Source organism: Coregonus lavaretus (assembly GCF_964263955.1).
Source record: "Coregonus lavaretus genome assembly, chromosome: 11".
In the NCBI taxonomy this organism is placed as follows: Eukaryota; Metazoa; Chordata; class Actinopteri; order Salmoniformes; family Salmonidae; genus Coregonus; species Coregonus lavaretus.
The window spans coordinates 46,495,244-46,511,628 of record NC_139998.1 but is presented as its reverse complement, the minus strand read 5'-3'; the positions used below and the strand labels follow the sequence as shown (position 1 = coordinate 46,511,628).

The 16,385-nt window shown below is 44.4% G+C and overlaps 2 protein-coding genes across 2 annotated transcripts; one reads left to right on the top strand and one right to left on the bottom strand.

Moving 5' to 3' along the window:
- Window positions 1-385: 385 nt before the first annotated feature.
- Window positions 386-4,121, bottom strand: LOC311137562 (stabilizer of axonemal microtubules 5-like; the record flags this gene model as incomplete). The annotated part of the gene is made up of 8 exons (XM_084172079.1): window positions 386-526; window positions 1,191-1,279; window positions 1,384-1,573; window positions 2,058-2,176; window positions 2,513-2,613; window positions 2,795-2,889; window positions 3,184-3,290; window positions 3,629-4,121. The coding sequence occupies 8 exons, from the start codon at window positions 4,119-4,121 to the stop codon at window positions 386-388; spliced, it is 1,335 nt and encodes a 444-aa protein (XP_084028205.1).
- Window positions 4,122-5,372: 1,251 nt separating this feature from the next.
- On the top strand, window positions 5,373-6,896 carry LOC311137702 (ubiquitin-ribosomal protein eL40 fusion protein). The gene is made up of 5 exons (XM_084172251.1): window positions 5,373-5,406; window positions 5,872-5,983; window positions 6,126-6,212; window positions 6,336-6,438; window positions 6,739-6,896. Exons 2-5 carry the CDS (start codon window positions 5,881-5,883, stop codon window positions 6,830-6,832), a joined length of 387 nt encoding a protein of 128 aa, XP_084028377.1. The 5' UTR covers window positions 5,373-5,406; window positions 5,872-5,880; the 3' UTR covers window positions 6,833-6,896.
- The last annotated feature ends 9,489 nt before the right edge of the window (window positions 6,897-16,385 follow it).

Here is a 16,385-nt window from a genome sequence, read left to right as displayed (position 1 = left end):
GGGCCAAAATTCACCCAACATATTGTGGGAAGCTTGTGGAAGGCTACCCGAAACTTTGAACCAAGTTAAACAATTTAAAGGCAATGCTACCAAATACTAATTGAGTGTATGTAAACTTCTGACCCACTGGGAATGTGATGAAATAAATAAAAGCTGAAACAAATCACTCTCTACTATTATTCTGACATTTCACATTCTTAAAATAAAGTGGTGATCCTAACTGACCTAAAACAGGGAATTTTTACCAGGATTAAATGTCAGGAATTGTGAAAAACTGTGTTTAAATGTATTTGGCTAAGGTGTATGTAAACTTCCGACTTCAACTGTATAGAGTAAATGCTTTATTTGTGAAAGTGAGGTATGATAAGGCAGCTCTGTGGTCTCTTTAGAAAGGCATGTGGCTAATGTGTTGTCTAGGTGGATTGTCCAGGCAGGTCCTGGAGAGATGCTTGGGCCCAAAAGCCTCCTTATGGGTCGTGCTGAAGTGTTGCTCATTGTATGGAGCGGTGATGTGGCTGAATTTAATCTAGAGAGAGAGAGAGAGCGAGAGAGAGGGAGAGAGAGAGAGAGAGAGAGAGAGAGAGAGAGAAAGAGACTTGCTGATGGGTGCACACAAAAGGGGCAAAGAGCTTGTGTGTGTACATGAACCAGTTTCTTGGGAACAACCGGTTCTCTGAGGACGTATTAGTTATTCTGAGATGTTTGTATTGTTTGAGCACTGATAGCGGCAACAAATCTCCAGGCAGAATTTGAAAAAGATTACACATTACGCTGTGTGTGTCTAGGGAACATAAAGTGAAATGTGTACATAATAAGCCTGAAGAAAGGTCAGTTTGACCCTCAAATGCTTGTTGGAAAATGCATAATTGACAATACTGGCCTCTAGTGTTCATTTATACAACCATAATTGACTAGAAACTTTGCTCATCTCTCAGCAGTATTGGTTTTAAATTCCAATGGCACAGGAACTTCTGCACCAGTGAATTATAATGCTGACTGTTACTTAAGTTACTTAACTATATACGTAGGGTTGCAAAATTCCGGGAACTTTCAATAAATTCCAGAAATCCTGGTTGGAGGATTTCGGATTTCCTGCTTATTCCCTCCTGATTCCGGGAATCTTCCAACTGTGATTTTGGGAAAACCAGGGAATTTATTGAACGTTCCCAGAATCTTGCAACTCTATATACCTGACGAAGTTGTCTTGGGCTAAGTTCCTGTCTCCTGGAGTTTAGTGGGAGGAAGTCCCTTTGAACAGTAGTCAAGGCTGGTCCAGGCTCTGAGGAGTATACCATAAATCTCATTGACAAAAAAAATCCATTAATATGGAATGGAACTCAACTGACTGGGATATCTGAGGATGTTTTGGTTTCTCTCTCTCACCTTGGCCGGCTAGCACGTGGCCAGAGGGATGGGTGTGCGACCTAGCTCGATTTATGTCCCTCTTGGGGTAGTCTTCCTGGGCTGCGGTGCTGTAGAACAGGCCTCCCAGACTGGGTCTGCCCAACTCCACATTGCTCCTGGTCCTCACGTTGGCTCCACTGAAATGCACCGGCTGCTCTCTGTGGTTCTGCTGCGGAGGGGAGGGAAATCCAACCAGGCCGGTTAGGAAGTAGCCAGAAATGCAAGTCAAAATAAAGGTGAAGTTGGAACAATGGGGCTGCCCAAGGTTGCAGGCCACTCCCATGCAAATTAAAATTATTAATGTGGGAACACCCATAAAATATGAATGTTGGTTCAGCCTACTATATATTTTGCCCAAGAGTACATTTTACATACTAGGTAGGAAGTGAGAGAACGCAAGGCATGGAAAAGACATGGGAAATGCATAAAAGTACTGCAGGACAACAAGGCCTACATGTAATTACACTATTATCACACCTACCATCAACTTATGTTTTAATTCCCATAAAACCTGTGCTCTTTTGCATCATAACATTCCTGCATGGCAAGGTACTATACGGATGTCCTCGATCCATTTAAAGGCCAGGAAGCCAGTGATACACTTTGCTCAAATCTGGCCTGTAGATGGGTAAATAGGAGGATTTGGGTTTCACCTCAGAGAAGAAAAAGCCATTGGTTGTGGCCATCATCCTCAGTCGGTTGCGCCCAGGATCAGTGTCCCCTCTGGGGATTGAGCTGAGAGTCTTGTTCCTTTGCATCAGTAGAACAGGGGCTGGGAAACAGGCCCAATACAGGGAGTTAGCCAAGCAGGAGAATGAGAACACTGTAGCACATTCATGAGCGAAGCAATACATCGTTATGTCTGTGGGCTGTTTCAGTAGCATTTGCTAAAAATTGCAATCGAAAAGAAAATATCCAATCCCGCAATTTGTTTTGCAATAGAATATATGAATACATTATATCAACAAGAGCTAGCTGTTTTGACACAATTCAGTCAGTGAGATAGAAGTCAAAATAGATAATAATCAATCAAATCCATAGGGTTAACAGTGCAGTATGTTATATCATTGACCAACAGAGTATTAATGAATAACCTTGGCTTACACACCTGACTTGGCCTCACGAAACGCATCAGCCATAGTAGATGTCCATTTGTTTTCAGACAAATCCCCAAGATTGACCTTCAAACGTTCCTTCACATTGACTGGACTGGGTCAATGAAAGGTTGATACATTAGACATATCAAAACATGTTTAAAAACATTGCTTATTATGATTTGGACAGGCATTTGCTATTATAACAGGAAAACATGGCACGTTTTCTAAATACAAGATGATGGAGCATTTAAGAGGTGATGTGAATTTTGGCATGCTTACAGTAAGTCACATACCTAGGGTTGCCGGGGTGGCTAAAGGACACATCCTGGGTGGTTTCAGTTTCCAGAATCTTCTGTGGGTCTCCCATTGTCACTGAGGAGTGGAATTGCTGAACCGGAGAAGGAAAAGTACAGTACACCCTCAGCAAAATTTCATTAACATCTTATCAAAGGCCTTAGCAAAGACATGGTGTGGCTTTGTTGTGGCTTTGTACTCCACAGGGAGCAATGAATATTAAGTAAGATAATTATCAAAGGCCAGTTTAGCGCTCATAGCTAGTCTATTTAATGACCATTCATAGAAAATATTCACATGATTCCATTATTCACATACAGCTACTGTACAGAAAACAGAGAATTTCCCAGTAGCCTAACTATTCCAGGATATCAATGGCTATTGATACCTTCTCCACAGGTTGAGGTGGGCTGTGCCATTGTCCCTGGAATGCATTTTTGTAGTGGGAGTCAAAGTGGTGGGCATCCCTGTCCCATTTAAAGGTGGGTTCTCGCTCTGAATCACACAGGCATTGACAATGTCACAATCTGACTCAAGGTTACACTTTTTTTTTAAACAGAGCTACTCTTTTAAACGTACAGTCAGTGTAATGGTATACTGAAGCACCACACCCGGCATAAAGGTTCATCCAAAACAAGTGTGTGCCCCCGTTCTTAAAAGCTATATGCCAGGCTTCCATATGCCAGGCAGTGAATGACAAACATTGTAGATAGACTACATAGGCATGCATAGGCCTAACCTATTTCACTAATCCAAAAAGAGAATGACATCACAGATATAGTATACATGCATCTACTTTTAGACAATAACCTAGATTTGATAGAGCCACTGACCTAGGTGTTTGACCTTGGCTTTGACAATGGGCGACACGTTGTATTCTGTGAACAAGGCTTTATGAGTGGTCACAGGAAGCTTCTCCTCCAGCTGTTTCTTCTTGATGGCCATGACTGGCCGGATGGGTTTGGTGTGGGATGAGGCCAGGTGCTGGAAGCCCTCTGCCTGGGTGGTGAGGAAGTTGAGCTGCCTGGGGTCTTTATGCATCTGGAAGTTGGTGCACAGCTTAGTCCAAGCAGGGGTGCGGCTGAGGGGGATCCGTGGGTGGTGGGGATATGACTTGACCGCTTCCGTCAGATACTCCTTGATCCAATGCAGGTCTTTGTGCTCGACCTGGGCAGGGGTGGGGCGAGAGATGGCGAATCTCTTGGGAAGGGTGGCGAAGGAGTTGAAGTCCGTCTGGAAGGTGGTCTTAAATGCCTCGTCAAGGCCATTGCCACTGTCGCCGCCCCAAAACGGAATGTGTGAGGACTGAAGGAAGTCCTTTCCCATCAAGGGGGCTTGAATCAATGTGCTTACAGCCATAGCACTTCTTGGACTGTTATTACTTCTTTCTGTGTTGTCTTTTTCTTACATCAATGTTCCTTTCCTGTTATGGTTCTCTTTCTTTTTTTTAGAAGTGTGGAAAGAGAATGCAGTGGTCTCACCGTGGAAACCAAGATAACACAAATAATGAAGATGTCACAATACTATGAGAACTGAGAGCAAAATTCCCCATTCTTTTCTTTATCATTCTATAAACTTTTTTTGTGTGGATAATACGAATCTCTGTCCTATGTAGCCAATCACATACATAACATGACATTACTTATTCACCTATCACTGTACATGCATTATGACAGCCCCGAGTGATGAAGTTGACATTTTCTGTTAATTAGGAATGGAATGAAGATGTGAATGAACAGAAATGACCATGAACAGGAATGAGAATATTCATTATCTGCTACTATGTGTTTATTTGTTTATAGCAAAGTGACGCTTATAGGACGCAATGAAAGTGACTTACCCATTCCAAAGTGAAGAGTATCAGCTGAATAGTGGTAGCTACACGTTTCCCTGCATCAAGTGTCTTTTATGCATAATTTAGCATTTCCGTGGATAACCTTACAATATCAATTTGCCTTGTCTCACATTCACGTATAAACACAGTTTGCATGGCAATGCATGCAATTAGTAAGATGTTGTTTTTAAACTTATCACCATGGTGCCAAAATAACAAGCAAATAGTTACTGTGGGAGCAGCTTTAATGGTGTTAATGTTTCACTGTGGCATATTTTCAGCCATTACAGTGAACCTGTCCTCCCCATTTCTCCCTATACTGATACATTCATACATACATTTATCCATAGGCTATCAATAGCAGTATTTCTAGCAGAAAATATACAAAACAGCCATTGACAATAGATTGTTCTTATAAACACATCCTAAAATAATGCACACCTGAGACAGGTATGGTTATAGAAATGACCTCTTCAGAACAGTTCACTCAGTCACACCAGCAGGTGGCAGTAAAATTCAATTATCTAAACACCTGGTCCAAATTAGTGATTGATTGTGTTCGTTTGAGAATACAATTGAGTAATAAGAGTAGTATATTGCAACTTTGTATAATCATAAATATAATTTTGCCCACATTTTGGAGCTGTTAGTAGAGTTAGGATTAATTAAACAGATTTGTGCCAAAAACAACAACTGGTGCGATACAGAAGAGGATATGATGTAAAATAACTTCCGCCTTGTACAGCCTCTTTTCGTTGAGGTTCAGCTAGCGGCCGGGTGGGTGCATGGTTTTGTCCATAACAATTTTAATGAAATTTACTAGAAGACGCATGTATTATGTCGTAGAAATACACCATTGTTCCTCCGCTACCATATAAGTCTCTAAATAGCCTTTTGGTTATCACATGTGAGACGTGTAAAGTGTAAATATGAGTATTGAAATATAACGAGTTCCAGCATGTGGTAAAGAGGCCTTGCTGGAAGCACCGGCTTGGCCGTAGCTGTTGGCTAGTTAATTAGCTTGCCACTAGCAAGATTGTTGGCCGCTCATTCTAAATGGCAATGTGACTAGCTGTCTCAGCTAATCTTCAAAGACGTAATACTTTTTAATGACTGAGTATATATATTTCTTTTACATGCGCCAGGGATTGGCTGACTTGGCTAGCTAGTATGCTAAGCACATAAAAATAAAATAATTAGCTAGCTACTGCCACTAACTCGCACCATATTTTCTCCCAACAGCCTGCCAAGATGCAGATTTTCGTGAAGACGTTGACGGGGAAAACCATCACCCTTGAGGTTGAGCCCAGCGATACTATTGAAAATGTCAAGGCCAAGATCCAGGATAAGGAAGGTATAGTATGGTGTTCTAAGTTTCATTTTGGCATACTATATTATGGATGTTTTAAATACTTAGGGTAGGTGGCTTTGATACTAGCTGTGTGCTGTGGTGATTTCATTATAGTGGATCATATCAATATGCCGTTTATTCTCAGGTATTCCTCCTGATCAGCAGCGTCTGATCTTCGCTGGCAAACAACTTGAGGATGGTCGCACCTTGTCAGACTACAACATCCAGAAAGGTAAGAGATTAGGAGTTGACAGTGGGCGCATGTAATGTTGCTCATAGTTAAGAATCAACCCTATGCGAAAACATACCTGTGAACTTTGCATTAACTATCTACTATGATGGTGTTACCCTCCAGAGTCCACCCTGCATCTTGTGCTGCGTCTTCGCGGAGGCATTATCGAGCCATCTCTGAGACAGCTGGCCCAGAAGTACAACTGTGACAAAATGATCTGCCGCAAGTAAGTAGAGCTGAGTACAGTTGCATTAATGGTGGTAATGAATGGTTTTTACAATTTAGGTTGGAGCCTTTCTTTGCACTGTTTTTAGTTTCCTTTTACAGTAAGAAACATTAATCCACATTTGAGATTGAGGTGACAAACGCAACATGCTTCAGAGCAACTGCAGGAATGTTGCTGTGTACATAGTAAAACTTAAGTAGACTGTATAGTGAGGAAGAAAGAGTGCTAGGGTAGTGGCTATGACCGCTGGACCAGTCTTGGCCACACATTTTGCACAGTTCTGATCGTGTGTTGTTGCAGGTGCTATGCTCGCCTCCATCCTCGTGCTGTCAACTGCCGCAAGAAGAAGTGCGGACACACCAACAATCTGCGCCCCAAGAAGAAGCTGAAGTAAACAGTTGGCTTGGTGCTTTCTGTGGAACATATGCACAACTGTTAAATAAACATCCAAAAATGTACTTTGGCTGGCCTTATTTGTCTTGATGTTAATCAATTTTTTTTTAAAGATAAATAATTTAAAGATTAGTGCCTGGCTTCAATCAGATCAAGTGTTGGCCGACATCCGCATTGCAGATGTTTTGGAGGTGTAACTAAGCTGCCATATCGGTGAGCGGCTGCTCTTGTCACAAACCACTCCCTTATTATCCCTACTGCGTAAGAAGTTAAACAGCGCCAGAAAGTGTAGGCTCTATCGATATAAGACATGAATGTCAGAACACTGATAGGCATAAATCCCTTGATCAAAATTAACAAACATGCATCTGTCTAATTTGAGTGTTTGAACTTATAATGCGGCTGCATGCGATTTGTTGTATTATAGTCAGGTCTCGTTGCATCCAATGGCAGTGTGCAATAACCGAACACAACGAGCTGCTTGTGGATTTGAGCGGTCTAAAAGCCAATTTATGCTTGATCTGGACATGTAGTCCGAGAGCTCCGTATGGAGGGTGTGACGTGCTTGTGGAGGCCAAATCGAGCTCCATTCTGCATTGCCGTGCGCCTCCCCAATTTTGTAACAATGCGGAGGACTCCGTATAGCTCCGCATTGACCTATTGGTTGACGGTAGGTGAGGGCGGTACATCACTTCCTTGACAACAAACATGGAGAACTTTGACAAAAGGCTATCAGAACAAGTTCATAAATAACATCTTTTATGATGCTTCCTGTAGGGATTTAAAATGCACCAAAATGAGTTTGAACTCCTGAGAATGCAAATAGTCTGGGTAGAAATTTGATTAGATGTTCAGGAGTCTTATGACTTGGGGGTAGAAGCTGTTTAGAAGCCTCTTGGACCTAGTCTCGTCGTTGTCGGTGATCAAGCCTACCTCTGTTGTGTCATCGGCAAACTTAATGATGGTGTTGGGAGTAATGCCTGGCCATGCAGTCATGAGTGAACAGGGAGGACAGGAGGGGACAGCAGGCACTGCTGAGGGGCCCCAGTGTTGAGGATCAGCGTGGCAGATGTGTTGTTACCTACCCCTACCACCTGGGGGCGGCCCGTCAGGAAGTCCAGGATCCAGTTGCAGAGGGAGGTGTTTAGTCCCAGGGTCCTTAGCTTAGTGATGAGCTTTGAGGGCACTATGGTGTTGAACGCTGAGCTGTAGTCAATGAATAGCATTCTCACATAGGTGTTCCTTTTGTCCAGGTGGGAAAGGGCAGTGTGGAGCACAATAGAGATTGCATCATCTGTAGATCTGTTGGGGCGGTATGCAAATTGGAGTGGGTCTAGGGTTTCTGGGATAATGGTGTTGATGTGAGCCATGGCCAGCCTTTCAAAGCACTTCATGGCTACAGATGTGAGTGCTACGGGTCGGTAGTAATTTAGGCAGGTTACCTTAGTGTTATTGGGCACAGGGACTATGGTGGTCTGCTTGAAACATGTTGGTATTACAGACTCCGACAGGGAGAGGTTGAAAATGTCAGTGAAGACACTTGCCAGTTGGTCAGCGCATGCTCAGAGTACACGTCCTGGTAATCCGTCTGGACCTGCGGCCTTGTGAATGTTGACCTGTTGAAAGATCTTTCTCACATAAGGCTACGGAGAACGTGATCACACAGTCGTCCGGAACAGCTGATGCTCTCATGCATGTTTCAGTGTTACTTGCCTCGAAGCGAGCATTGATCCAGAGCATGCCAACATGCTCAACCAGTGACATGTCTGGTGAGAATGCAGGCCATGGAAGAACTGACATTTTCAGCTTCCAGGAATTATGTACAGATCCTTGAGACATGGGGCCATGCATTATCATGCTGAAACATGAGGTGGTGGCGGCGGATGAATGGCACGACAATGGGCCTCAGGATCAAGTCACGGTATCTCTGTGCATTTAAATTGCCATCAATAAAATGCAATTGTGTTCATTGTCTGTAGCTTATGGCTGCCCATCCCAGAACCACACCGCCACCATGGGTCACTCTGTTCACAACGTTGACATCAGCAGTCAGGTCAAGACCCTGGTGAGGACGACGAGCACGCAGATTAGCTTCCCCGAGACGGTATCTGACAGTTTGTGCAGACCCACAGTTTTATCAGCTGTCTGGGTTGCTGGTCTCAGATGATCCCGCAGGTGAACAAACCTGGTGTGGAGGTCCTGGGCTGGCGAGGTTACACGTGGTCTGCAGTTGAGGCCAGTTGGACGTACTGCCAAATTCTCTAAAATGACATTGGAGGCGGCTTATGGTAGAGAAATTAACATGAAATACTCTGGCAACAGCTCTGGTGGACATGCCTGCAGTCAGCATGACAATTGCACACTCCCCTCAAAACATCTGTGGCATTGTGTTGTGTGACAACTGCACATTTTAGAGTGGCCTTTTATTGTCCCCAGCATACCTGTGTAATGATCATGCTGTTTAATCAGCGTCTTGATATGCCACACCTGTCAGGTGGATGGATTATCTTGGCAAAGGATAAATGCTCACTAACAGGGATGTAAACAAATTTGTGCACAAAATTTGAGAGAAATATGCTTTTTGTGTGTATGGAAAATTTCTGGGATCTTTTATTTCAGCTCATGAAACCAACACTTTACATGTTGCGTTTATATTTTTGTTCAGTGTAGTTTAACTAATGCGGTTGATTGACTATGATATGAACATGTATTGGGGTTGACATCCGTACAAGCATTATACTCCGATTTTTACCTCAACATAGTGTGAAATACACATATAAACAATAGCCTAAATGTAGGGTAATTTTGCTGTGGGAATTAGAGAGAACCGGGATGGAAATACAGTTGGGAAAATGGTGCAATCTTGGCTGAGCCATGTCAAGTACCGGGAAACGGACTCCAATATCTCAAAAGAGGTAAGGTATTTTCGTTTAGCCAGTTACTTGTAATTAGCTGGATGGCTATCGAGATTAGCCCTGAATCACTAAAAGGCTGTACATGGTCAATCCATTTACTGCGCTGTGGCCTCCGCAGAATTCAGAGCATTCATACTTTTTGCACTTCAGGGAGCTGTCATATGCATCCAATAAATTAGTCTGCACCGCACCACTGGTAGTGAGTCATGGCTAATCACTATAGCCATCCAGCTAATTACAAGCAACTGGCTAAACGAAAAGACCTTACCTCTTCTGATATGTTGGAGTCCGTTTCCCGGTGCTTGACATAGCTCAGCCAAGATAACGTGAAGTAGAAAGAGTACACCGTTTTCCCACCTGCATCTCCATCCCGAATCTCTCTATTGCCCCCAGCAAAATTAGCCTAGACTTAGGCTATTGTTTGTGTATTTCACACTATGTTGAGGTAAAAATCTGAGTATAATGCTTGTATGGATGTCAACACCAATACATGTTCATTTCATCGTCATCAATCCGGTGGCTTTACAGTATTTAATGCAATGCGCCTCTGCAGAAGTCAGAGCATTACATTAACATTTACGTCATTTAGCAGACGCTCTTATCCAGAGCGACTTACAAAATTGGTGCATTCACCTTATAGCCAGTGGGATAACCACTTTACAATGTGTTTTTTTTTGGGGGGGGGGGGGCTATCCCAGGTATTCCTTAAAGAGGTGGGGTTTCAAATGTCTCCGGAAGGTGGTGAGTGACTCCGCTGTCCTGGCGTCGTGAGGGATCTTGTTCCACCATTGGGGTGCCAGAGCAGCGAACAGTTTTGACTGGCCTGAGCGGGAGCTGTGCTTCCGCAGAGGTAGGGGAGCCAGCAGGCCAGAGGTGGATGAACGCAATGCCCTCGTTTGGGTGTAGGGATTGATCAGAGCCTGAAGGTACGGAGGTGCCGTTCCCCTCACAGCTCCGTAGGCAAGCACCATGGTCTTGTAGCAGATGCGAGCTTCAACTGGAAGCCAGTGGAGTGTGCGGAGGAGCGGGGTGACGTGAGAGAACTTGGGAAGGTTGAACACCAGACGGGCTGCGGCATTCTGGATGAGTTGTAGGGGTTTAATGGCACAGGCAGGGAGCCCAGCCAACAGCGAGTTGCAGTAATCCAGACGGGAGATGACAAGTGCCTGGATTAGGACCTGTGCCGCTTCCTGTGTAAGGCAGGGTCGTACTCTCCGAATGTTGTAGAGCATGAACCTACAGGATCGGGTCACCGCCTTGATGTTAGCGGAGAACGACAGGGTGTTGTCCAGGGTCACGCCAAGGCTCTTCGCACTCTGGGAGGAGGACACAACGGAGTTGTCAACCGTGATGGCGAGATCATGGAACGGGCAGTCCTTCCCCGGGAGGAAGAGCAGCTCCGTCTTGCCAAGGTTCAGCTTGAGGTGGTGATCCGTCATCCATACTGATATGTCTGCCAGACATGCAGAGATGCGATTCGCCACCTGGTTATCAGAAGGGGGAAAGGAGAAGATTAGTTGTGTGTCGTCTGCATAGCAATGATAGGAGAGGCCATGTGAGGATATGACAGAGCCAAGTGACTTGGTGTATAGCGAGAATAGGAGAGGGCCTAGAACTGAGTCATGGGGGACACCAGTGGTGAGAGCACGTGGTGCGGAGACAGCTTCTCGCCACGCCACTTGGTAGGAGCGACCAGTCAGGTAGGACGCAATCCAAGAGTGAGCCGCGCCGGAGATGCCCAGCTCGGAGAGGGTGGAGAGGAGGATCTGATGGTTCACAGTATCAAAGGCAGCAGACAGGTCTAGAAGGACAAGAGCAGAGGAGAGAGAGTTAGCTTTAGCAGTGCGGAAAGCCTCCGTGACACAGAGAAGAGCAGTCTCAGTTGAATGACCAGTCTTGAAACCTGACTGGTTTGGATCAAGAAGGTCATTCTGAGAGAGATAGCAAGAGAGTTGGCTAAAGACGGCACGCTCAATAGTTTTGGAGAGAAAAGAAAGAAGGGATACTGGTCTGTAGTTGTTGACATCAGAGGGATCGAGTGTTGGTTTTTTGAGAAGGGGTGCAACTCTCGCTCTCTTGAAGACGGAAGGGACATAGCCAGCGGTCAAGGATGAGTTGATCAGCGAGGTGAGGTAAGGGAGAAGGTCACCGGAGATGGTCTGGAGAAGAGAGGAGGGGATAGGGTCAAGCGGGCAGGTTGTTGGGCGGCCGGCCGTCACAAGTCGCAAGATTTTATCTGGTGAGAGAGGGGAGAAAGAAGTCAAAGCATAGGGTAGGGCAGTGTGAGCAGGACCAGCAGTGTCATTTGACTTAACAAACGAGGATCGGATGTCGTCAACCTTCTCTTCAAAATGCTTGACGAAGTCATCCACAGAGAGGGAGGAGGGGGGGAGGGGGAGGAGGATTCAGCAGGGAGGAGAAGGTGGCAAAGAGCTTCCTAGGGTTAGAGGCAGATGCTTGGAATTTAGAGTGGTAGAAAGTAGCCTTAGCAGCAGAAACAGATGAAGAAAATGTAGAGAGGAGGGAGTGAAAAGATGCCAGGTCCGCAGGGAGTCTAGTTTTCCTCCATTTCCGCTCGGCTGCCCGGAGCCCTGTTCTGTGAGCTCGCAATGATTCATCAAGCCACGGAGCAGGAGGGGAGGACCGAGCCGGCCGGGAGGATAGGGGACATAGAGAGTCAAAGGATGCAGAAAGGGAGGAGAGGAGGGTTGAGGAGGCAGAATCAGGAGATTGGAGGGAGAAGGATTGAGCAGAGGGAAGAGATGATAGGATGGAAGAGGAGAGAGTAGCGGGAGAGAGAGAGCGAAGGTTGCGACAGCGCATTACCATCTGAGTAGGGGCAGAGTGAGTAGTGTTGGAGGAGAGCGAGAGAGAAAAGGATACAAAGTAGTGGTCGGAGATATGGAGGGGAGATGCTGTTATAGTAGAATAACAGCATGTAGTAAAGATGAGGTCAAGCGTATTGCCTGCCTTGTGAGTAGGGGGGGACGGTGAGAGGGTGAGGTCAAAAGAGGAGAGGAGTGGAAAGGAGGCAGAGAGAAATGAGTCAAAGGTAGACGTAGGGGGGTTGAAGTCCCCCAGAACTGTGAGGGGTGAGCCATCCTCAGGAAAGGAACTTATCAAGGCGTCAAGCTCATTGATGAACTCTCCAAGGGAACCTGGAGGGCGATAAATGACAAGGATGTTAAGCTTAAATGGGCTAGTGACTGTGACAGCATGGAATTCAAATGAGGAGATAGACAGATGGGTCAGGGGAAAAATAGAGAATGTCCACTTGGGAGAGATGAAGATTCCTGTGCCACCACCCCGCTGACCAGATGCTCTCGGGGTATGCGAGAACACATGGTCAGACGAGGAGAGAGCAGTAGGAGTAGCAGTGTTTTCAGTGGTAATCCATGTTTCCGTCAGCACCAAGAAGTCGAGGGACTGGAGGGTAGCATAGGCTTCTTGTGCTTCTCAGAGTTGTTGTCAAGGAAGTTAATTTGTGTTTATACAGGACCTCCCGACCCCACCTACCGTCAACCAATCATGTCAATCGTGTAATTTTTACAATATTTGTAAGGCGCACGGCTATGTGGTATGGAGCTCGATTTGGCCTGCGCAAGCCTCCACATTTGCGTCAAACCACCGTAGCGAGCATAAATTGGCAGTCGAAACAGTTTGCAGGTATATTATGATGAAATTAACATTTTGGACTTTGGCAGGGGTTTTCGGCTGTTCGTGCACACCATTTCTTTTTTCTTGAGGCAAGTCTTAAATTGGGTAGCCGAAGTATACGCCCCTTCGTCAGTGATTGGTCAACAGTACTACTCCTAGTAGGAGTGGGAACATAAAGTCACAGATATAACAATTAGAACATATTTGATTAAGTGTTGCCATTCAACTAGTGTATGCAAATTTTTTCACCTTTACTGCACCAAACTGCTTAGCCAGATGCGGACAATTTTGAGGAAGTGTTTCTGGCTATGTTGCTATGGTGGCTCAAAAGGGAGAACAGTAATATTGCAATTTTTTCTTGTTTTTCAAGCTCAGGTCTTTAGGGAGTATGCGAGCACAGACGTTCGCTTCATCTAGCCGAGTTCTGCTAGGAGAAAACCAAACCTACATATGCGGACGCCTTACAGTTCCACCTCAGATACAGCCAAAACAAAGCCACAGATAAAACATTGCGACAAATATTTCACTGGATGTTTTAATGTGAAGCATCCACTTGGCGTTTCCACTCACTACCAAATACTAAAATGTAAATATGGTAGTGAGAGGAAGCCCACTGGTGGGCAGTGGGAGAAGATTGAGAGAGGTGGATTTTGGCCGACATTCTGCACATTTTATCATCAATGAAACATTTGATCTCAATACAGTTCTTATGTCCCAAAACTAGCATCTATTATGAACAGAGTCGACTACGGTTTGTAGACTTTATCCTTTGCAAAAGTTTTTTTTAAATCGCGTTGTTTAGGAGTGCAAAGACGGATTGAGTTATTGCACGTGTGCACTTCAGAGTAGGCGTTCCCCTAACGGAAATATGCAGATGATGCTAGAATGCGCCAATAGGATCTCGCTAGCTCGTGCTTGGCTCGGCTCTGCCCCCCTCCTTGCTTGTTCTGCCCACTATGGCTCATTTGTTCCCATTAGACCGTAGCCTCTCGTTTCCATCTTGGTTTAGTTATAAAAAATATTTGACAAATCTATGCGAATGACAATCTGATTAAATCTAGCCGGAAATGTTCTTGGGACAGCCTGTTGAATTTATGTTGACTCGACCAGAGAAACTTTTTGTTTATTCAAGTCAGGCCTTCATCAGGGCATGGACAGCTATGAAAACATTGATTAACAGACCAATCAAACAGCTAGACAATTCAAGGTGACTCGCATACTTGCATGAAACAATTCATTGAACCAGCCCCAAAGGAAACCAACAAGCTGACAAAGGCACAATGCTTTTGTGCTTGATGATCTTGGGTGCAGTAGACAGGATTTTTATGAGTTAAGAGATTGAAAAACAGGGCTTATGTTCAAAACTAAATGGAACATCTCTCCCAAATGAAAGACAAATTACTGGCAAGTCAAATATTTAGACCCCTAAGCTAAGGGAAATTCATAAAAAACAATCTGTTAAATGACTAAATGTGCCTCCATGGCAGTCAGTGCTTGACTTGGACTGAAATAGGTTTGGGTACTCATTGTCAGTGCCGGTACTGTTTATATTTAGGTGCAGGAGCTCCACAATACTTCTGAGCTAATATTCTATAAGAGGTGCAGGAGCTTGTAGTGTCGAGAACAATGCTGTGATGACAAGAAATTCGCTGACACTGTTCTTGATTATAATGGTTTATTACATCTTTACTTTCAGCGTCAATTTACAGATTTCTGCAGAAAATCCGGAGAACAACTGACCCAATCTCTAATATGTTGTTTTCTCCCCGTCCTTTGTCCCAACCATAGTATATATATCCTATGTAACCTGATATGGGTGGTTTTCCCTACAGACCAATCCCTGGCCTCCACATAACAGACTTCCTCTAACACACCATTTGCAAACATCAGCAAAGTCATAAATTGTTTAGACACTACAAGCTCTAGCAGAAGAAAATGTAGGTGCTGGTACTCAGCTCCGGTGAGCTCCTGCCCAAGTCAAGCAAAGCACTGGTGTCAGTCCATTTTTAAAAAGAAGATATCTGTAGTTCATTGTTAGTTGGCTACTACAATTAATCAAATACATAGCATTGAAAAATAGAACCACATTTCTGATAAGTTTAATGTTGAACTTTATACAAATATTTTAGTTCCACAATATTGTCAGGTGAATATTATAAACATGGGTTCCTCCTATGCTTAAAGTAAAGTAAAATCAGGCAAGTGTGATTCGTAAGGCCCTGTTTTAATACTGAAAAAATTAATTGTTGATTACTTTCTTTCCTCGTGAAATTATAGGAAAATACAACAAATATACACCACTTTTCACCTATCCAATTATGTGACAGTGATTACTTCAAGGGGAAAAAAAGTGATAATTTGTACAGTACTTGAACATGCTCAAACACTGGATGAATTGAGAAATCAGGTTGCTGAGGTATTAGTGGTGGTCAATAAAGCCCCGTTTCCAATGGCACTTAAAATTAGGGCTACCGTAGCCCAGTGTCACAACTGGTGCCAACTCGATTAGAATTCAGGCTGGTGACGCCGCTACTATGCAACCACCAGCTGATCACTGCTGGATGCTGACACCACGTTTAGCTAGCTTGTCTGGGCTTGTTGCTGTTAGCTAGCACATGGAAAAGCAGTACTACAGTAGTCAGACATGACACGTATTACCACCATAGCTGGATCCTTCATTCATTTTTTGCACTACACAATAAACTTTAATGAGAACAGTCAGCCCTCAAATGCTAGCGACCTAACTTTACCTAGCAAATCAGAATTGAAACAAGCTAGCTAGTAGCTAGCAGGTTTGCTTGGTTAGCTAGCTAGCTAATAGCCAATGCCATTGTAAGCAAGGTAGGAATTAAGCTAGCTAGCCTGTTATGCTAGCGACGACGCTAACCATTTAGCTAGCTAGCGTTAGCAAGCTAAATACATGGCTGAGTCTGGCTGGCACTGGCAGGAGTATGGGGTAACGCTAGTTACAGCATGGTGAGC